General features: G+C 40.9%; 1 protein-coding gene across 17 annotated transcripts in view; it reads left to right on the forward strand.

Annotated features, from left to right (window-relative positions):
• The window catches only part of EYA4 (EYA transcriptional coactivator and phosphatase 4), a 114,581-nt gene that overhangs the window by 44,734 nt on the left and 46,624 nt on the right, over positions 1–23,223 (forward strand). For 13 of the 17 annotated variants that reach the window (XM_080999646.1, XM_080999647.1, XM_080999637.1 and 10 more), the window contains exon 3: positions 16,164–16,213. The exons of 2 other annotated variants lie outside the window; for them this stretch is intronic. In XM_080999646.1, coding sequence (XP_080855772.1) covers positions 16,164–16,213 — 50 coding nt within the window. Of the gene's footprint in view, positions 1–6,506; positions 6,751–16,163; positions 16,214–23,223 lie in introns of those variants that run through there. 2 more of the 17 variants (XM_080999651.1, XM_080999641.1) reach the window with 1 other exon arrangement.

Here is a 23,223-nt window from a genome sequence, read left to right on the forward strand (position 1 = left end):
ATTGAACAGGGAGTGGTGCGCAGACAGTTAATGGCTTGCAAACAGGGGAGCCGATCTGTCCGTGAGTACTGGACTGAGTTCACCATGTTGATCCATAAATTGGGGTGGGATCTATCGGCGGAACCCATTCAAATGCTCTTTGAAGAAGGGCTTTCTTCGGCTGTGAAAGACGAACTTTCCCGGGCGCCCAGGGCGGAGTCTATGGACCAGCTGACCAAATCAGCGCTGACCATAGGAGCGCGCCAGGAGGCGAGAGCATTGGAGAGGCGGGAAGGGAAGGGGGAACGTTGGAAGGCGTTCCGCATTCCAGACATTCCAGAGCCAACTTTCCCACCGGCAGAGCCGATGGAAATCGGAACAGCGCGCGCGCAGTTTCAAAGCCCAGTGAGGGGGGAAAGAAGGAGGGAAAAGGCGCCCGGAAATGCTATCTCTGCCAACAGCCAGGTCACTTTGCCAGAGTCTGCCCCCAGAGGAAGGAATGGCAAGGGATGGTAGGAGCTGTGGAGGGAAGAGAGGAAGAAATACCGGAGCAAGTAAAAGCCAACGCCTGGCTGCCACCGTCGGGGCACAGCAGCCAGGCCAAAGAGCAGTGAAAGTGCCCACGCCAGAACCTCCTAAACCCGCCCTAGTGATAGAAGTGGCGCTAGAGCTGCCAAACGGACACCCTCTAAAGATAAAGGCGCTGTTGGACTCAGGCAGCTCCTGCAATTTCATGAGCAAAGAGTTTGCAGCTGAACACCAGATACAGACGATCCCTTTAAGCAACCCCCTGCAGGTGACCACGATCGATGGCAGGGAGCTGTTGGGAGGAGAAGTCAGCTTGCAGACCGTCCCAATGATAATGAAGGTGGCAAGGCACACCGAACTGATAGCGTTTAATGTGGCCACCTTGGGAGGAGCTCCCATTATATTGGGGATGAGCTGGCTAGCGTTACATGATCCGCTGGTGGGCTGGCATCAGAGAGTGGTTTCTTTTGGTTCAGCACATTGCTTAGAACACTGCAAAGAGGGAAAGGGTTTGGCAGGGGCCCAAGCCACCCTAGCAGGGACTGAAGTAACGGAGAACGTGAAGGTACCACGACAATACGCAGATCTCCGCGACGTCTTCAGCGAAAGGGAAGCTGACCAACTACCTCCGCATAGACCCTTTGACTGTCAAATCAATTTACTCCCTGGGGCACAGCTCCCTGTAGGCAAGCTGTACGCCATGTCAGACAGAGAGATGCAGGAGCTAAGAGAGTTCATTGACAAGAACCTGAAGAGAGGGTTCATCAGAGAGTCCAGGGCGGTGGGGGGCAGCCCAGTGTTTTTTGTGGATAAAAAAAACACGAACAAGCCGAGGCTGGTGTGTGACTTCAGGGCCTTAAATGCAGTGTCAGAACCAGTGGCTTTCCCTATGCCCAGGATTGACGACATTTTGACAAGGGTGCGGAAGGGAAAGATTTTCACAAAGCTGGACCTAAGGGGGGCGTACAACCTGATACGAATAAGGAAGGGGGATGAATGGAAAACCACCATGTTCACCCCTTTAGGGGCATTTGAATATTTAGTTATGCCCTTCGGCCTACAAGCAGGCTCCGCATGCTTTCAATCGTTTATGAACCACGTCCTGGGGCCTTTGCTTTACAAGAATTGTGTGGCCTTCTTAGACGACGTGTTGGTGTATTCTGAGAATGAGGAGCAGCATGTGAGAGACGTCAGAGAAGTGTTGAGCAGGCTGCAAGCCAACCAGCTGTGGGTGAAACTGGAGAAGTGTCAGTTTCATACCAAGGAGGTGGAATTCCTGGGGTATCGCCTGTCAGACAAGGGATTGGCCATGGATCCCGGCAAGGTCCAGGCGGTGCTGGAATGGAAAACACCCAAAACAAGGAAGGATGTGCAGAGGTTCCTAGGATTTGGGAACTTCTATCGTAAGTTCATCCGAAACTTTGCCCACCTGACGGCGCCCATTACGGACTGTCTCAGCAGTAAGAAGAAGTTCGTTTGGACTGAGGAGGCGGAGCGAGCATTTGAGGAACTAAAAAGGGCCTTCGCCTCGGAACAACAACTCCTGCATGTGGATTTACAAAAACCGATGAGAGTGGAAACTGACGCATCAGACAGAGCGATTGGGGCGGTGCTTCTGCAGCCAGGGAAGGAGGAGTCAGAGTGGAGACCGTGTGCCTTTTTTTCGCGAAAGCTGAACAAATCCGAGAGGAACTACACGGTGTATGACCGAGAACTACTAGCCATTCATGAGGCGTTCCGGAGATGGAGGCACCTGCTAATTGGCGCACAACATAAGGTGCAAGTGTGCACTGACCACAAGAACCTAGAGTATTGGAGGACGGCACGAGTGCTCAACCAACGGCAAGTGAGATGGGCCCAGGAGTTCTCCAAATTTAACTTTGAGATTTGTTACGTGCCAGGCCCAGAGAACATTAGGGCGGACGCTCTCTCACGCAAACCTGAATATTTGGGAGGGAGCACCCGAAGAGAGACATGTCATCCCAGAGGACCGCTGGGTGTGTGGGGCCGCATTGGTGGGACAAAGAGAACTGGTAGAGGAAACAGAGAATGATGAATACGCCCAGAATAAGCTCAGAGGTCTTAGGGGTGAGGGAGAGGAACCAGGGGGTTTCGAGGAAAGAAATGGAGCTTTGTATTACAAAGGGGCACTGTATATCCCTGAAGGAGACTTAAGGGGGAGGGTACTCAAGCAGTTGCACGACAGCCCCACGGCGGGGCATTTTGGACAACACAAAACCATGTGGTTGGTCACCAGGGAATTTTGGTGGCCTAAGGTGAGGGAAGATGTATGGGAGTATGTAAGAGGGTGTGAGCAATGCCAGCGAGCCAAAGGGGAGAGGCGGGCACCGGCGGGGCTATTAGAACCCTTACCAACCCCAGAACGACCTTGGGAGGCAGTGTCGATAGATTTTATGACTGATCTGCCGAAGTCCAAGGGGAAAACAGCCATCATGGTGGTGGTAGACCTACTAACAAAGATGTGCCACTTTGTAGCCTGCTCGCATGCAGTCACGGCGGAAGAGACAGCGAAGTTATTTGTAGAACACATTTTTAGGTTGCACGGGGTGCCATTGAGGGTGGTCTCAGACCGAGGAAAACAATTTACTTCCAGGTTCTGGAGGAAGCTCATGAGCTTACTGCAGGTGGAGGTCAACTTTTCGACTGCCCGGCACCCTGAAACCAACGGGCAGGCGGAAAGAGCAAACGGTGTCCTCCAGCAATACCTGAGGTGTTATGTCAATGACAGAGAGAATGACTGGGTAGAAAAGTTGGCGCTGGCGGAATTTGCCTACAACAATGCCGAGAATGTGTCCACAGGGATGAGCCCCTTCTTGGCTAATTATGGGTGTCATCCCAGGGCTTTCCCAGGGGGAGAAGGGGAGAGATGGGGCGTCCCGGCAGCCGAGCATTTTGTAGAAGAAATGGAAGCAATCCATCGTCAGCTCCAACTCAACTTAGAAAGGGCGAAGGAAGAATACAAGAGGCAGGCAGACAAGAACCGAAGGGAAGGTGAAACCATAAGGGTGGGAGATAGGGTGTGGCTGTCAACCCAAGGGTTGCCGTTCAAAGGAGGTTGTAAGAAATTAAGACCCAGGAGATTGGGTCCCTTTGAGGTCATTCAACAGGTCAACCCAGTGGCTTTCAGGCTCCGGTTACCCAACCACATGAAACTGCACCCAGTATTTCACAGGTCGTTACTGTCACCGTATGAGGGGGGACGAGAAGGGATGGCCACTCGGGGACCGGTCATAGAAGAAAGGGAATGCAGCAGCCATGTGGCAGAAATCCTCGATGCCAGGTGGAAGGGGGATCAGGTGGAGTATTTGGTAGCGTGGGAAGGAGAACCGGAGTCAGAAAACACTTGGGTAATGGCAGAAGATATCAATGACGAGGTATTGATAGAAAAGTTCCATCAAAGGTTCCCAAGGAAACCTCAGCCTGTGGAGAGGTTCCGGAGGGAATACTTTGGGACCACCGATGAGGAGGAGGAGTTGGAAGGATTCTCGGAATCGGAAGGGGAAGGGGAGATGGACTCTGAGGAGGAGGAGTACTTCGAGACCAGGAACCGCAACAGGTGGAGAGAAGTGTTCGGGACATCGGAAGATGAAGGAAGTTCATTCCGGGGTTTTGCCTCCTCACCGCCCGTAGAGGAGGGGGCGAGAGGGGATGAAGGGGGCCCTGGAGGGGAGGTGGATGTCAGGGAACTGCCATCGGAAGGAAGGGAAGTGAAAGGGCTCACACAGGTTGGGAGAGACTCAGCAGCTGAAGAGGGAACCAGTAGGGGGAGAGGAGCTGAGCTGAGGGAAAGGGAGCTGGAGGGATGGCTCAGAGACACTTCCAGCGAAAACAGTGGGGAGGTTTCAGGACCTCCTGTAGGGACACCCACTCCTCGCCGGAAACTGTCACGCAGAGAGTCCAGAAGACGTGTTTCCGTTAAGGAGCTTTTATGTTGGAAGCGATTCCGAAAGCAACCACTGTCGGAATCTGCCAGCGACTGACGGAGCCATGTTTAAGGGGCTCCGTTACAGACAGAGGTTTGCAAACTTGACCAAACTCTGAGGGACTTGGATTTTACACACAAGCAGCTCATCGTCCCATCACAGTGGGCTTTTATTGTCAGAGTCTGGCCTGGTTTATGCTGGTTAATGCAACAAAGTGAGTATTACTTGAGATGTTAATGCTTCGGATAATTACAGCTGAGAGGCACCTGTTTAAGGAAGTGCAAATGCTCTGCATTATTTGGGGGTGGGAGAGAGGCAGTTGTAAATAATATTCCCAAGAATAACTATGAGAGCTTGGGAGCAGATTTTTAAAAATTGTGTGTGTAACACATTTGTTATGTAACTTTTTAAAATAAAAGTTATGCATTTCTGAGTTACAACCAGATCTTAGATACATGAGAATGTCCATCAAATTCAAAATCTAGAATGTGCTATATATATTTCTAGTGCAGAATAGACTGTGAATGGGAAGTCCTCAGTTAAACAGCATCCCAACAATTAACTCTCTAGTGATCTTAGGCAAGCTATTACTGTTTTCACCTCTGTTCTCTGTAATATTAGAATCATAGTATCAGCCTGCCTTACAGGGTTGTTGCCAGAGTTGCTGAGATAATGTCTATAAAGGGCTATTTGTATGGTAAGGATTTTTTTTTTCTCCTTTCACAAATACAGCTTGTACTTCATTATATATACTTTACCTCTCCTTTAATACACTGAGGACATGGGGTAGAGCATACTCATGTGTCTTTTAAAAAGTAATGTGGAAGATGGTCCTAAATGTAAGCATTATTAATGACCCTCATGGTCCTGGCAATCCTTTCTAATAATAAAGTGTTGGAGCTGTCAAGTGATGGCACAAATATCCTAATCTACTTAGATAGCTTTTTAATCCGAGTCATCAATCATGTTTTATTAGCTTTAACAGAGTCAAGCTGCTGTCATTTAAATGTTGCACTAGGACAATGTGCCGACAATGTTCTGCAGGTGTAACTTTCACTCAAATGCTAAGTCTGCACAGCAAGCTAGATTGTGCTCATGTTGGGAGAGAGTGCCATCTTCAGTTTTAACTATCCACTGAGCTTCTGAATTTTGCATCTTTGTAGAGTGTAAAATTATACTTCCTCTTCTAAAGGAAAGGGTGGGAAGCAGGATTCTCAATACGATACGTGACCATCAATAAACTGAATTGTTATTTTTAAAACTATTAAATATTGTTTTACACAACTGTTGCAACATATTCCTTAAAATATGCTAAAGGCAGCTAGTATAATAATAGTTGCAATAGTAATAACAATAACATTAGACAATACTCAGAATATTTATTTCCTGCATGCAAAGTACTATTGAAAGCACATATTTGTACTACTGCAACAAAAATATACTATGGTAAAAATGGTGGTAACATGGATGAATAAAAAAGTCTTATCAGAATTGTTTGTTTTTTGTTGAGTTGATTCTGCCTGTGGAGGAGAGAGAACAGATTTTCTGTGGATATTAAAGTAGTGTCCACTTTTATTTGGCAGTTCTCTTTTTCTGGTATGTTACCAAAAACATCTACTGAATTCTTACATGCTAGTCCTGGGACAGATATGATATTTATTCTTACCACTACTGCTGCTGCTTCATTTAGAAAACACATTTTTTAAAAATAAAATAAAAACGCTTTAGTGTTAGTATGTTTAAAATTCATCTAGAATGAATCATTGATATAGTGTATGTGTATATATAGACATAGCTCTGTGCATTTAAATTTTAAAGGGATTTGATACAATAAGAAGCAGATGTGTCACAGTGACAGCAGGCAAGTAGGGGCTGGGGAGCTGGGTTCATTAAAAGAGCCTTGGGATAAATGCACCACATAAGATACCCACTGAAAGACAGAAGCTGTTGATGAGGGTGACCTCTGAATGCAAGTCATCTTACTATAAACAGAAAGGTGTGGAAAGCCATTGGTCTGAGCCAAGCTTGTTTACTATCCAGATCTCACTTTAGTTAACTTAAGTAAGCCCACTGAGCCTGCGGTGACTGCTTAAGGAAGAACAAAGTGTCTTTCGTTCTACCTGAATTTGAGACAATCGTGCTGTCTACAGAATTATCTGAACCTGTAACTGGCTACACATTTCCAGTGTTGGGTAGAGGAATTTTGTTGGTGCAGAACTTAATATATGCTTCCCCCCCCTCCCAAATTTGAGTCAAAGTGTCTGGGGAATTCTTTTAAATATCTTGAGAGGGAAATGAGGTAAGCCTGTAATTTATTTCCATATGTGACAATGATTAGCATGTTCAGAAAGCAATTGAGACGAAATAGTGTCTGTTTATTTAATCAAATCATTAATGAGATTTTTTTCCTATTTAGGGATAATATTCCTTAGTTTACTTTGCATATTTTTATAGGGTTTTTTTTAATTGATCACATCTCATATGTGTGGAAGTTATTAACTGCTCTAACTTCAACCATCATTCATAAATGATAGTTATTTAAATATGCGTTCATGATATTTATACATTTCACAGTAAGCATCCTGCTTTTTTACTAATATGTGAAATATTTAATTATGTTTCGGGAGAGACATAAGATCATCAGACATTTGGCAGAAATACGTTTTCGTTCAAAAAAATAATAGCACTATACTGTATATTTTTACTCAGAAGTTACCCCTACTGTGTTCTGTGGGGCTTACTCCAGGATAAGTGTGTTTTGAATTTTAGCCTCTGTGTGTTTCACGGAATACCTTTTACATACTTGTTTTGCAGTGTTTCATAGACTAATGGTTGTTTGGAATAGAAAGCAACACATCATTTATAGTATTTCTTTCATTGTTAGATATTTCTTTCGTTGTTAGATATTTTAATCTGACATGCCAGAGCTAAAATGTTGAACTTGCTTTTTGTAGCAGTTGATCTGGGTTTAAAAATCATTCATAACATTTTGATATAGTTTATAGTGATACAAGTAATGCATTTGGCTGTAAAACAATAGTAGTTAAGCAATGCTATAGCTATGTATACATAAATGTTTTTTCTACCTTGTAAGGAGAACAACAGACCATAGAGTTACGTGCTATATTGCACTTCAGGATTCGTAATGTGAATTGGCGTTAACAACTACTGCTTCTTAAATGTCTCTTTCATTCAAGAGAACTTGGGGGAGTCTTTTGCTTCAGGAGTATTTTATTACCTTAGAAAAGGAAGTAAAGTTTTGGAGAGAAAAATAAAATGCTTGAACTGTCCACTTGTGAAAATAGATTTAGAGCTGCAGGGAGTTGTATTGTTAAGGGACACTGTTTTGCAGAAAAGTATGATAAATTATTACAGCCAATATGCTCCTCAACTTGGTTCGTAAGGTCTAGTGAACAGCAAGCAGCAGTATCCAATTACATGTTTCTTTTCTTAGATTGCTTAGTATTTTCATATTTCAGTTCAGCTGAACCATTTTTTTTAAATCAGACAGGGTTTGGCTTCTAAACTAACAGCTTATAGAACACTAAAATTTTACCTATGAACAACTCCTACTAGTACATTTTAAAATGTTTAGATTAAACAACCCCCTTTTCAAAAATATTTTTGTTAGGCTTTATTTATAATTACACTGTGGTTTTATAAAATAGTTTAATGAATTTCAAAAATTGAAACATAAAAGTCCTCTCAAATGTAATGTTGTAAAAATGATGAGTGTATGTTTAGAAAACGCAAGACAGCTGTTAAAGAAAGACAAATGTCAAACAACTTATTAAATGTATGTTGAATGATAACGGGTATTATTTTCTTACCAGTGTGTACTGTGAGATGATGAACAAATATAATGTGCATTATATCTAGGTTAGAATTAAATAACATCGGTTAAAAACCTGTTTTTAACATTTGGAGCAGTCTGACAGAGATATCTAAAAATATTTTCCTGTGATTTAAATGTGCATTAGTACTTCTATTTGTGAAATGCTCGGTTATGGGAAACCAACAAGAAATTTGCCGTGTGTGTGTGTGTGTGTATATAGTTTTTAGTTTTTACAATATCAGCGACAAACAAAAATTTTTATATAAAAGAAATTTGCCCTGTATATAAGCCCAATGAAGTAAATAAAAACATTGATTATAAGCAAATAGAACAAAAATCAGTACAAACTGCATATACTTTAGAAAGGTTCTAAGTTTTTCTCTATGTAATTGACTTTTAAAGATTCACAAGACAATCCTATGTATGTCCACTCAGAAGTGCCACTGATATCAATGGGAGTAACTGTCAAGTACATGTGTGTTACAGGATTTCAGTCTTAAAGTACAATATAGTTGAACTAAGTGGGATTTACTTCTGAGTAGACATGCATATAATTTTTAGTAAAGCAATACTGTCAGGTTTTTTTAAAAAATAAATCCTGGTATTTCATTAATATGAAGATATAAATAAATTTATTTATGTAAATGTAGACATATTTACATTTCATCTTATAACTCTGGGCCAGCAATGATATGATTTAAAACAAAAGAAAAATAGATCCTATATGCTTATTTATAAAAGTACTCAGTAGTGAAAAGATACTTGTTAAACAAAAAGGGACTACATTAATATTAGTTGTAAGGCACTAATAGTTAGAACACAACAGTGAAATTGACATCCTTGCTTGGATGGGCTTGGATGGGTTAGAACATAGTTATTAGTTTAATAAATACTCAGATCTAAATCTTGTAAACCTATTTATAACTGATCAAAATTGTAATTTTAGAAATTGGTATCTATTAAGAGAGCCCCTAACTATTGAAGATAGTTACAGATAGGTAGCCGTGTTGGTCTGCCATAGTCAAAATAAAAAAAATCCTTCCAGTAGCACCTTTAAGACCAACTAAGTTAGTTCTTGGTATGAGCTTTCGTGTGCAAGCACACTTCTTCAGATACCACACTTCTTCGTATCAGATACCACACTTCTTCGTATCTGAAGAAGTGTGCTTGCACACGAAAGCTCATACCAAGAACTAACTTAGTTGGTCTTAAAGGTGCTACTGGAAGGATTTTGTTTATATTGAAGATAGGTGTGACTAGGGATTCCCCCCCCCCCATATGCCTGGCAGTAAATATTAAAGGAGGAAAAAAGACAATATGTGTGGATTTTTACACAGACAACTAATACAAAGAGAAGCAGAAAACATTAATTGTAACAAATAAAGAAGCCTTAAACAATAACAACTTGTGCAGAAGTGTGACATGTAGCATTTTGTATGCTCCAGACAGTTTATACATTAACAGTGAAATTCTAGGAATGCCTACTCAGATGTAAGTTCCACTGAGTAAAGTGGAACTTACTTCAAGGTATAGGTGTATAAGATTGCAGCCTATAGCTACAGTCCTATACATAACTACTGAAAGTAAGTTTAATTGAACTCAACTGGACTTACTTTAGAAACATGGCTAGGATTGTGCTATTAGTTGAGTACCCTTTTCAGATAAGCAACAACAGAAATAAAAAACTAAAATATAATTAAAAAGGATTGTTATATATTTGATACACATTTATAATCGGTGACATTTCAGTTCATCCACTGTCTGAAGGTCTCCCCCTTCTTCCAGAACTACCTTCCAGAGCATCATCAGTGTGGTGACATCTGTTACTTCATTCAAATACCTAAACAAAACCCACATTTTCTATGAAATTTTGGCACAACTGCCTAGAACAGTGGTTCACTATTAGGTCATTACTGAGGATCCCCTATTTTTCAAAAGCCAAGCCACACCCCCCCTACTTTTGAAAATTTTGATTACTCTAATTACCTCTACAAAGCAATTTTTTGAATAAAATTTGGGTAGCCCCAAATAAGCAAAGAATTTTAGGCATGCTAAAAAAACAGACTAGGGTTGAGCGATGCCTGGTTTTCAGCATCGTGATATATCAGCAGCCTAAACATCAGGATATTCTGATATATCACAGTGTTTGAAACTGGACATCAGGTGTGGGGATGAGGAAAGGGGCAGTCACAGAGACTGGGTGGGTGGGATGCATGCAGATGTAGGGATTGAAGGAGTTGTAGTAATGGAGGTCAGGCGGGTAGGTTGTGTGCAGATCAGGTGGGATGAGGGTAGGAGCAGCTGCAGAGATTGAATGGGGGGAGGAGAGGAAGCAGAGACCCCTCTGCCGCATGGTAGAGGAGATGAAGATGGGGGGTTGCATCAAGCCACAGCCAGTGGTGGCAGCCAGAGAAGATACACATCCGCTGTGGCTGCTGCTGCTTTCCTGTTGACTGAGAAAAGCTGCTCTTTCTCAGTGCCAGGGGAAGGTAGTGCCATAGTGCCTTAAACTGAAAGTGATCAGCTGCCCTGTTCTCTGCCAGCGTGAGGGGCAGGCAACTCACATCACTAGCATGATCGGCTGAGATCATGCGATATTGGCGGTACCTTGAAGTCGGTTACCCTGTTCTCCCTTGCGTGTGGAGTGTTATATTACTGCGTATTACCGGGTCAAAATTGTTATCGCAGTGTGATTTCAAAACCAATTTTGGCCAATACAGTGGTACCTCTGGTTATAGACACTTTAGGTTACAGACGCTTCAAGTTACAGACTCCGCTAACCGAGAAATAGTACCTCGGGTTAAAAACTTTGCTTCAGGATGAGGACAGAAATCGCGCGGCGGCAGTGCGGCAGTGGTGGGAGGCCCCATTAGCTAAAGTGGTACCTCAGGTTAAGTACAGTTTCAGGTTAAGAACGGACCTCCAGAACGAATTAAGTACTTAACCCAAGGTACCACTGTATATAGAAGAATCACACAGTGCTAAAATAGACCATAAAATTTGACACATTACCATGCAAATATGACCAGAAAAAAATAGTTGGAGAGGGAAGGCAGGGGATGGGGCCATGGACCCCTAATTGGGAACCACTGACCTAGAGAGATGTTAGAGCAGGGTATGACCATAGAAGCCTGTAAAGGTAAGGACAAGGATCTTATGCTGAATGTGGAAGTAGATAGAAAGCCGGTGAAGGGATTTAAGAAAGGGTTTCATATGATCAGAGTTACAAGATACGTAAATGATTTTGGTACCAGAATGCTGGGTGGAAATGGAGGACCAGATGAGGCAATGAAGGAGTAGAGAGGTCACCCTCTGGGTTCAAGTACACTTCCACTTGTCCTACCGCTTTCTTCCAGGAAAACCCGCTGTTTACCTCTGAATTGGTGCATGGGAAAAGCAGAACTGTGAATGAACTATCTGTCAGCCTAACGTGTCTCATAAGTGTTATGAGAATAAAGTGGGATATAGGTAGTGGTTGTCAGTAGAGAATTTATATAAGCTGTGTTGAACTTGAAAGAGTAAGGGGGGGAATAAACTTTTGTTATTATATTTTGTCCTTTCTGTTGTGTGTTGCATCCTTCATATTCTCCTCCTCTGCCAAATGTGGGATTCAAGTTGGAGTATTTGATCAGTAGGCCATATTCTGAATGTTCACAACAGTTTCCATTACTTATGAATTGAAAAAGGAATATGAGTTACAGATTAGCTTATAAACTCATTGTGCTTCTTACTGAGCCACTTCCAAATGCTAAAAAACATTTATGTTGCAGGCTGCATTTCTCCAGATTGTCTGAGCCCACAAAATGCTACTGGAAGCAGACTGTTAAATAAAGCATGATTCGAGATTCTAGACCACCCCTTCTCTTGCAGCCTCTGTTGCGGCAGCAGAACGTGATGGCAGGCTGTTTCTCTTAACCTCTTGGTCTAGTGTTCTAGCCGTAATCCTACAATAGGAAACAGGCTGAAAATTTGTATGGATCACCTTAGGTGTGTTTGGTAAGACAATCCCTCTACTTCCATGAGCCAGTGTTTACCTGATCTTATGACAGGAAGGTGGCATTATGTGGCATCCTCTCAAGCTGTCTGTACACCTGTCATAATGCATGTTGCCAGCTGTTCCATCATTGCATCTTGTGCCAAGTTCACATAATGCACCTGAGAATGCACACAAATTTCTGCATGTTGCCATCTGTTCTCACCATTGGACCTTGAACACAATTCTGAGAATCAGTGTAGTGTACCAATACTATTCGAAAGGTGTCTGACTTGTGAGCAGAGTAAAATATTGTTATTGAGTAGCTCAGTTCAGCTGAAACCTCATACATGTCCCAGAACTATGTGTATGAATTGGCTTTACTCTGAGCAATGAGTGTTGTCATTGTGCTAGATAGGGAAAGCCCCTAAAGTTCATGCTAGCCCTGATCCTATGAATGCCCGCTGGCAAACACATCCTATACCCTTATTAAATCAAGTGCTCTTTTTGCGTTTCCTGAAGAAATCCAAGCTTGCCCATTTTCAAGAATAGCAAGATCATTCTTAATAAGATTTTGCTCTTTGGCATGATATTTAGTTGATATGATTATTTTATTGTTTTACAAATAAAATAGTAGAATGGCAACCCTGATGCAGTTATTGCTAGTTCACAGGACCAAGCACAGTAATAATGGTTTTCATTGATCACTGCTAAATTGCTCTGTTTGGCAAGGTGCATATGACCATTGCAACTCCCAAGTAGTATTGTCAGTTCCCCAAATTAGCACTTTCAGTAAATATGCAGATCTGGTAATAAGAAGTTCAGATAACGTATCCTTTATCTTCCTAGCTCCTTTAGTTCAGTGTCTTTGCCCATAGGTTTAAGATTTAGGCCCAGTTCAGACATAACAGTGGTTTCCTGTTCCATGTCTACTAGCAGATGGAGATTGGACACATCTCCTTTTAAATACACCACAGTTCCTGGTAATCACGAAAGCCAGTTAACTGTCATTTGTTCAAACTATGATGAATGAGAAAAATGCAGAATCAAATGAGTGTTTTCAAATCCTGGCTTGGTCTTAAGCCATAGTTTAAACAAGCCTCAAATCCTTCAGTTCAGATATGGGGGAACTGTGGTTTGTTTAAAACAGTTGTAGAGGGCCTTTCTCCCAGCATGCCAGATCTATACCTGCTCTATCCTTTACAAGCTACATTTGACAGGTGAGTGAGGCCACTCACTTGTCAATCACCTGACATCACAATGGTATCAAGTGACAAGGCTCTTTGAGGGGGTCACTCCTAGTGTCCCTTCAAAAAAAGCTTGCTCCAGGTTCACAAAGGGGTTTGCATTAAAACCCCTGTTAAAACAGGATTTTCGCTCCATTTTAGCAGTCATTTCAATGCAAACCATGATTTTGGAGCAAGGTGTGTTCCAGCCACCTATCAACTTTTGGAGCGGGGAGTGTACCTTTATTCAGCAATAATTTGGAGCTTATTTTAAGCTCCTAATTGTTCCTTTAAGGCCATGATGATATTCACTCTACCCCAACATCACATATGACATTAGGTATGGGGCAGGTGGGTGTGGTTTTCCAAGAATGGCCTGATGGATCAAAGTGGGGCCTTGGGCTAGACATTCTTCACTTCTGGTTTAAAAGCAGAAGCAAAAGCTGCTGATTTTCTTGCATATGCAAATGAAGGGAGTAGGATGGGGAAACCTGACTCTTCAGTGGCTTCTGTTTACAGATCTGGTAAACTAAATTGTCTTTTTAATCAACAGAATGTATAAAATACCAGTTTCAACTCTTTTAAATAGTAGAGGGTTCCTAACTTGTGTGTATCCTAGAATAACTATTTCTAAACATACGTATTGATGTCCACTTATACTGCTGTAAATAGAAAGATTTAGGGGGATATTAAAGGGAAGCCATGTTTTGCAGAGGCTTCAGTTTGTCATAGTAAAGGAGAGTAAAATAGTCTGGTGCAAATACGCACTACCCTTTGTTGCCAGGACGTACAAGAGGAGAAAGCCTTTGCTAAAGGCACCAGAGCCTATGCTACTGCAGCTTATGAAGGGTTAAATTTGTGCTTTAAAAAAATCACCTTTGAATGGAAGCTCTGCAAGTCAGATCAATCTGTAGAGGAAGAAATGGAAGATACTTCCCATGTGATGGGGTCACAGAGGAGGGCTATATTCCCCTGTGCTAACTTTCTGGGAGCCACATGCCAGCAGTAGGTGAGCCCCAAACCAAAGTGGATGGGGCCTGAGCCGACAAAGTGCTCTTGCTCTCCCACTCCCTGTAACAGATTCACACACAGGCACTTATACAGCCTCCCTCTGCTGTTGCTCAGATGACTTAGAAACAAGTGAGCAGTAGGAAAGAAGATACTGCAGAAGGGGCAGGCATACACTCACTACATCTCATACACAGACATATGGAATTGGCTTCCCTTGTCTCTCACCCTTCCAGTCCTTGATCAAGTGATCTACTTGATGAACTCCTTGGACCTTTCCAGCCAGGAATTGCTAAGAGTCTTATTCTGGAAGGTCTGGGACCCTGACATCCTTCCCACTAGTTCTGCATTCATTTTCCCCTTGGAAAGTCAAAGGTAAGGGAAGCCTTCAAAAACTGCTGCCTCAACGCACTCTGACGGAACCACCACCTCGCACTCAGAGCTGGCTGGAGTGGGAGGAGAGCTATGATCTGCTGGAAAAAGACTATGAACAGCAGACTGGCTGGAAAGGTTCAATGATTTCATCATGTACAGTGAGTTTGGTCATAATAGATGGTAGCACGTTTAAAAACTCGAACATTCAGTCTCCTCCATGTGGATGTGAAAGAGGAGAAGACGGAACAGGGAGATTGAAGCCCAAGGCTTACCACACATTCTAATAGTAGGAACCTATGGTTTCTTGTTAAGTGGAACCCAGCCAATAGATATTGGATATGAGCCTGGAACTAGGTGAAGTTCCAGTTTTTGTACTGGACCACTCTTGGCAGATCACTATGCCTCGTCCTCTGTTATTCCTCCTGTAACATTGCCACATATTGCAAAAATGAAGGAATTGTGTTGGGGTTTTTTAATTTTAAGTAATTAAGATTATAAAGTATTTTATACCAAATGTGCTGTATAAAACACAGCTATAATTTATTTAGGAGTTTAAAGGACATACTGATAACAATTGATCCAGTTTCAATTAAAATGCTGTAAGCATCTAATAGGAGGTCTTACTGTATATGAGATTCAGAAGACACAAATGCTATGCAAAATGTGGAAAACCAAATTTAATAAATATTTTATGTTTGCTCATTCCATGATAAACGTTGAGTTATTGCACAGATTGAAAAGACAAAGTACATACTAGATTATAGATACATATGGATAATACTTGCAAAATATTTGAACTGGAGCAACACACATTAAGTATACCGGATTTAGAAGATGAAAATTAATGTATGAATTATTTATCTAACACTGCACTTTTGCCACAGAATCTGGTGTTTATTATTGTGAGCTTTAGCAGGAAACAGAAGCCATATCAGTTGGGAAAACATTTCTTTACAAAATTGAGAACAGTTTGGCTTTCTCGTTTCTAAGCAGGGAACCTGGTTCTTTGGTTTCTTTGTTCCAAGTCAGACTACTCCCAAACTATTTTAGCTGAACGTTTTACATACTAGCGGAGTCAGGGGAAGTTAAGTTGGCAGCTGTTCGTGGGATAATAATGAAGCACACTGTTTAGTATTGCATATCCGCACTGTAAAATGTGAGAAGTATTTTATAGAGACCATGGTGAGCAGGGCTCTGTCCATTTTGTGTGATGTAAGTGCATGAACTGTAGGTGAGGAAACTTTTCTGTTTCGTTTTTTCATGGGAAAGTAACTGGCAATCATACTCTGTTGCAGGTGAAGAAAGCGTGCACAGATTCAGATGTTTCAGAACCTCAGAATTCCAGGTAAAGCAACTAAACAGTGCTTTGATAAATCCAAGTGCTTTAAAGCAGTGATGCTATTTATAAGAATAATCATGAAAGGTAAAGATAAATGAAAATATCATGGAAGATCATTTGCTTTCATAGACTGAAAATAGCTCCTATTGTAGTCTTCTGAATATATTTCACTTTAGAGGTTTTATTTTGGCTGGATTAAGAGCTAAATGCTGGCATGCAGAATCATATGTATGACCAAGTAATTTTGACATTACTGTATAAAAAAGTCTGGTTTCTGTTTTATTGTTGTCTATGTATTGTTACTTATTTTCAGTTTTAATGTTTCTAGTTTTTTTATGTAGAGTAAAAATGCTACTGTTTGGAAAACAGTACATTGTTCAACATGTTTTACTATTTGCTTTACATATATTACTTTTATGACACTTTTGTCTCTATTTTGGACAATAAAGTAAGTAAGAATGACTGTAAACATGCCATCCAGTATTTATGTTCTGTTACATCTGTTTTGTATAAAATTTGTAATATGAAGCAATTTAGGCCTTTTCTGAGTTGTTTCATCCATTGCTTCTGTTTTCAAATAGGTCTAAATATTACAAGTTTTTAAACAATCTCCACAGTATCTTGATAAAAATTGGACTATCACTAGCAGCTAACAGAAACACAAAACACAAAATATTTTCTATTAAGAATGAGTTTCAAGACACATCCTGAAAATAACCTTTTAAGCCACCATGTTGTGTCTTTTAAATTGAGAACCGAACACCTCTTAAAAGCTTCCTAAAAGATCTACTGGATGACTGAAAAATCCTTAGAATTTTTCATTCTGTTTCTTTATTGCAGTGGATAATACATTTTCTAGGATGACTATTGTCCAAATGTAACTAAGTGTAGTTTGAAGTGTGGTCCTTCTCCTATCAAGATCAATGAGAATTTTGCTATTAAGATCAATGGTAACAATGTTCCTTTTCCATGCTGTTTTATGAGATTCCATCTTTCCTTCCTGTTCTCATTAAATGCTAGAGTTTTTAAATATCTGTAACTGCTGCATACAGATATTTTCAACTGAATTAAGAAACCCAGTTAAGTGAGTGTATAGTTTTTAGCCATTCTAAAATATGAGTTCAATTGCTTTTCAAGAGAAGGGGCTAGTCTTACGGCATTGTAGTGCCAGCTATGTTTATTACTATTTGAGATAAAGTCAAGTTTAATCAGAATATAAAATCCATACAGTACATTTTTTTTATCATTTTGGGTATTACTGTTTGTTAGATTTTTATGTAGCTTTTCATCTGAAGCACTCAAGGTAAGGATATACGATTGCTGCAACCCCTCACAACAATCCTGTTTGGTATGTTAGCCTAAATTATAGTGATTGGTTTGAGAACTTCATGACTGAGTGGTGGTTTGAATCAGGGTCTCTCCCTAGCTCAAATCTATCCTCTTACACCAGAGTGTTGAAAGCATTCTAAGGCTGCAGTCCTAAACACATTTATCTGGGAGTTAGGCCCATTGATCTCAATAGAATGTACTTTGAGAAGAAGTATATAGGATTATACTGTATAACTTCACCCATTCTTAGGGCCGTTTCACTTATAGTATGTATCAGGGATGGGGAATTATATCCCATCTAGTGGGTCAAATCCTTATCTTGCCCCACCCCGCAAGACAAGCTGGACAGGTACATGGAGAAAGCCACTTGTAGATCATCTGATTTCACAGTGACATTAGGTTACCTATTTTTCCCTCGTGGATGATCAACTGATTATTGAGGGTTGCAAGGTGACGTACATAGAGCTAGGCAAGCCCTAACAATCAACTGATCATTGGGGTTTGCATAGCTCCACAAATGGCACTTTGCAGTCCATAGCAGTCAGCTGCAAACCACCTTTGGCTCAGGCATATCTTTACTTACTCCGCACTTGAGCAAGTAGGCATATGTGGAATGGCTAAAATGGCCTCATAGGCCAAATTGATAAACAGTGCCTAATTACACCTGTGAACCCTCGATTCCCCGCCCCTGACATTGAGGCAAATCCAAGTTAACCACCATATGTATATGCAACTGGGAGGCAGTGGGAAATGGGCAAACTCTTGGAAATTTATGATGTTAGGCAGGCTATTAAAGTTTTTATGTTTGTTTTAAAATGCTGCTCTAATTTTAATGTTACTCTGTTGTTTTTAGATTTTTAAAATCTCTAATTTATATGTGACTTTAGTATAGAATTTTTATACTGTCAATTAGGTGTTTTCTTTGCCTTTTTTCTGAATCTGTTTGGGGGAACTTTTAGTTTGAAAAGCTTCAATATAATACAGTGGTACCTCGGGTTACATACGCTTCAGGTTACAGACTCCGCTAACCCAGAAATAGTACCTCGGGTTAAGAACTTTGCTTCAGGATGAGAACAGAAATTGTGCTCCGGCGGCACAGCAGCAGCAGGAGGCCTCATTAGCTAAAGTGGTGCTTCAGGTTAAGAACAGTTTCAGGTTAAGAACGGACCTCCGTAACGAATTAAGTACTTAACCCGAGGTACCACTGTAATGACAAAAACAACAGGGTACTATAGCAGATCCTAGCTCTCTGACTGGTGTATCTGAATGAATAATGAATGAATGTTTACATTTTACATTAATTGATAAAATTGGTACGATTAAATTACAATTAATGGTCTCCTCGCTATTATTCTGACCACAGTTTATCATGAGCTACAACTCTGTGTGCAGGAAGCAAGCAGGAAACTGCTGTTTATTCATACTGAATGGAGGAAGAAGAGAAGGCACAAAGGAGCATGTGAATCTGAGGCTAACCAAAGCATTACATCCACACAGGGGCCAAATTTTCATTTGGCGCAGTTATGTATACTTATAAGTCTATGGGTTGACCAGAACAAGTACACAAGTTACCTGGAGCCTTTCCATCATAATGCACATTTCCTCATAGAATAAACAGTGAGCTTGCAATACTGAATATTTAGGCCATTTGGGGAATGGTTTTTCAGTGTATATATTTTTTTAAAAATCAGAGATTGCTTGATTTTTTTTTTTTTTTAGTATTTTTATGCATAAGATTGAACTTATCAAAACCGTTGACCAAACAGAAAAGTTAGAAATGCAATGTACACTATTTAGAATAATCTGTGAACTTTTAGCCTTAGTGGCACTAGAGAGCACGGTTATAGCATAGCATACAGGCATTGGGCATGATGAACATTCTTCTTAAAACAAGTCTTGTGAAAACATTGTGTGTAAAGTGAAATGTCAGCACAAAAATGGGTGCTGGAGGTGCTTTCACTTGCAGAATAGCTCCTGGCCTGTTACTTGGGGCTAAAGTCTTTCATTTATTTGGCTAGCTTTATTGTGTGTTGGTTTTGGACTTGGAAGTATTAGAATAAATGCAGATGGAATATGTTTTTATAGTAGGGAAGTAATTAAGTTGGGTGTGGGAACTTCGTCAGGAGAATTCTTGGAGTGGCATGTGTGTATCAGCAAATTCTTTGTCTTACTTGGCTTTTCTTTTCTAGAAAGAAACTTTCAAGTTATATTTGTGTCTCCGTTATGTAAAGAGAATTCACTAATGCAGGAAAATATATTGGCGAAAAGAATGATTCTAGGTGTACCTAGAATGAAAATGGAATGAAGGGAAGAGAAGTAAAGAAAGAACATGCAATAATAATTTCTGGTGTTAGGCTCTTACTGTAAAACAGTTATGCATTTTATTTTGTTTCTATAGCACTTTAACTTCAAGGTGGAAATTTACCACAGAAGTAATAATTTTAAACAAGTTTGATAATTTGAGCACAAGGTTGTCATTCTGTAAAATCAATGTATGCCCTTTGGGAAGTTATAGGTAGGAAATGCACATTAAGATAGACTAGCTTGTTAGTGAATCAGCCTGTTAGTGTAGAATTCATAGAAAAGAATTGTAAAGTTGAAAGGAACCCTGAGGGTCATCTGTTTAATTTTTTTTTTTTAATGGAGAAATAGTGCTGCTTTGCCATTAAAAATATATATAAAAAATAAAGAATGATTTACTTGGAGTAAACACATTAAAATCAATGGACATGAAGTAACATAAGCCCATGGATTTCTGTGGGTCTGCTGTCAGTATGACTTAGTTGGATATCACCAATTGGGAGGAAACTAGTAGCTAACGAAAAGACAAATCATCTGTAATACACCAGCTGCAACAGGAACCATTTATACATAGAAGCCACAGGGAAGAAGATTCTGCTTAGCTTTGCTGCATTGGACTTACTAAATTGTGCACCACCTGAAAGAGTCTCCTACTGCTATTTTCTGCAGATGCAACAGAGGCAGTGAAGAAGGTCTTCTTCACCGTCACTGTCACAACTTGGTGGGCTCAACATTGAGCTCTAACCTGTGTCCGGTCAGATTCAAAATGAGTTCTCCGCCACTGGCGCTCTAGCCGTCTCAGCGATTGTTTCATTGTCCTCAGATCTATAGAAAACCACGGGGTTACAAATTAGCCAGGGTTGGTTTGCACTTGTCAGTGACCCTATGTAAGCATGTCACAGAAATAATACCTCGGGTTAAGAACTTTGCTTCAGGATGAGAACAGAAATTGTGCTCTGGCGGCGCGGCGGCAGCAGCAGGAGGCCCCATTAGCTAAAGTGGTGCTTCAGGTTAAGAACAGTTTCAGGTTAAGAACGGACCTCTGGAACGAATTAAGTACGTAACCAGAGGTACCACTGTATCCTTATAAGATAACAACGAGTAGCTGTGATTGAAATGGATTACATTTGGGGAATCACAGAAAGGTAACAAGGAACCAGTAGAATCTGCTTATATTTGTTAAAATAAAAATATATGAGTAGGACTGAAGAAAGGATGGAAATAGGGATCTGTGATAAGGAACAAGGGAAGGCAGTTGCTGGAGCTGAAAGCCAAAGAAAGGAGGCAAGAAAGTAATAGGGGCTTGCACATGTAAATAGAACATGTAACAGGAGGGGGGGAACCCTTTAATTATAGTCATTTCAATCTAAAGAAAGTGATTTAAGATAATACTAACTGGAACAGATTTTACTTTTTTCACTTTACCAGTTTATTAAATCTTCATATAATTTAACATATACAGATAATTCAGATTACAGTATAAGTAGTACTCAGTATATTATTAGGTCACCGTTTTCATTGTCCACATTTTGAACAGCAGTTGGAGGATACAGATGACAGCTATAGAAGTAATTCTGCAATCATGAGCATCTGGTTTCTTGGCAGATTCCTCAAGCACTTCTCCTAATGCGTTTGGATTTGCCCATGGGCCTTTTATGTGGTTGCATTGCAGATGGGCTGTTTATACAACCTGGTTATCCCGCAAGTTTCCCTTTCTCTCCTCCCCACCCCCCAATAAAAAAGTCTTCACTGGGAAAGAAAATCTTCACTGATTCTTTGACTCACACATTCTTTCTCCAAAAGATAAGATTCTTTATGAGTCTCATAAGTTCTCTGTATTATGACACTACATATAAGCTATCCAGAAGGCTCCCATATATCCACTCGTGCACCCGGAATTCGTATTGCTGTTGTGAATTACATTTAACAATCTAACTGTTGATTTTCAGTATGTTTGTGTCTGTATTGTTTCTTTGAAAGTGACCAAATATAAGGTTAATTCCCAAAGTAGGGTAAGTTTACCTACTCTTTTAAGCGTAAAATGGATTTGCCTTTCCGCAATCAGTTCTCCACCTTAGGCTTTCAAAGTTCAAATCTGGATTTGGTTATAAGTGAAAATGAGTATGGTGGTCTCAGCCTAGTCCTTAGGGGTTTCTTGTCTCCTGTTCAGAAGAGGCCCAGAACTGGAATTGCAAGGTTGTTGCAGGTCATGATTTAAGGTATATTGTAGAGTTATGTTAGAAAAGTGTGCACAGCAGTTTAGGAATCTCTGTAGACATGTTTTTCAGCTGAATGCTTTCACGTTCAGAACACTGAAAAAGGCAGTGAGCCAAAAGTATGAATTCTGAGTTTTATTTTTACTGACAATTAAATGTTGGAGCCACTTATTCTTTTGCCTGTATGCTTTGCAGTTCATTGTTGGGTTTGTTTGCCCATACAGTTGTAGATTTAACTCTTAAGACAAGTTGATAAGAAAAACAAATTATCCTGTTTAACACATTCCTGGGATTTCAAATCTAGCCCTTTTTATCCCTTTATTAATTATTTGAGGCAGATTGTGAATAATATTTTAAGTTCTGAATATACATATTAAATTCTTTAAGATGATTAAGTACTTGAAAAATCTTTCTTTTCCTAAAAGGTATATTGCACTTTTTTGAAACATAACATTGAATAAACAGCAATATTAATTTTATTGTGATTTTATATTGTGCTACTATCTTCTACTGCATTATCCTCATAGTTTTAGTGAAGGCCTGCCTAAAATTCTTTTAAATAAGGGTAGGGAACCTCTAGGGATGTGGGTGGCGCTGTGGTCTAAACCACTGAGCCTCTTGGGCTTGCCAATCAGAAAGTCGGTGGTTCAAATCCCCGCGATGGGGGGAGCTCCCGTTGCTCGGTCCCAGCTCCTGCCAACCTAGCAGTTCGAAAGCACGCCAAAAAAGCAAGTAGATAAATAGGTACTGCTCCGGCAGGAAGGTAAAAGGCTTTTCCGTGCGCTGCTTTGGTTTCGGTGTTCTGTTGCGCCAGAAGCGGCTTAGTCATGCTGGCTACATGACCCGGAAAAACTGTCTGCGGACAAATGCCAGCTCCCTCAGCCTGTAAAGCGAGATGAGTGCTGCAACCCCAGAGTTGTCTGCGACTGGACCTAACTGTCAGGGGTCCTTTACTTTTACCTTTAGAGAACCTCTGGGCCACCAGGTGTTGTTGGACTACAATTCCCATTCTATCTGACCATTGGCACTTTGGCATCCTGGGAAGTAGGAGTGGTTAATGAGGAGGGGAGCTTGGTGCACCTGGCCTGCTGCCACTTGCCAAGCTGGGCAGGAGCAGAGAGGTGCTGTGTGGACTAGTTGGCAGAAGCACCAGACTAGCTCTGTTGATGT

The sequence above is a fragment of the Podarcis pityusensis genome (assembly GCF_964106645.2).
Source record: "Podarcis pityusensis genome assembly, chromosome: 3".
NCBI classification, from domain to species: Eukaryota; Metazoa; Chordata; class Lepidosauria; order Squamata; family Lacertidae; genus Podarcis; species Podarcis pityusensis.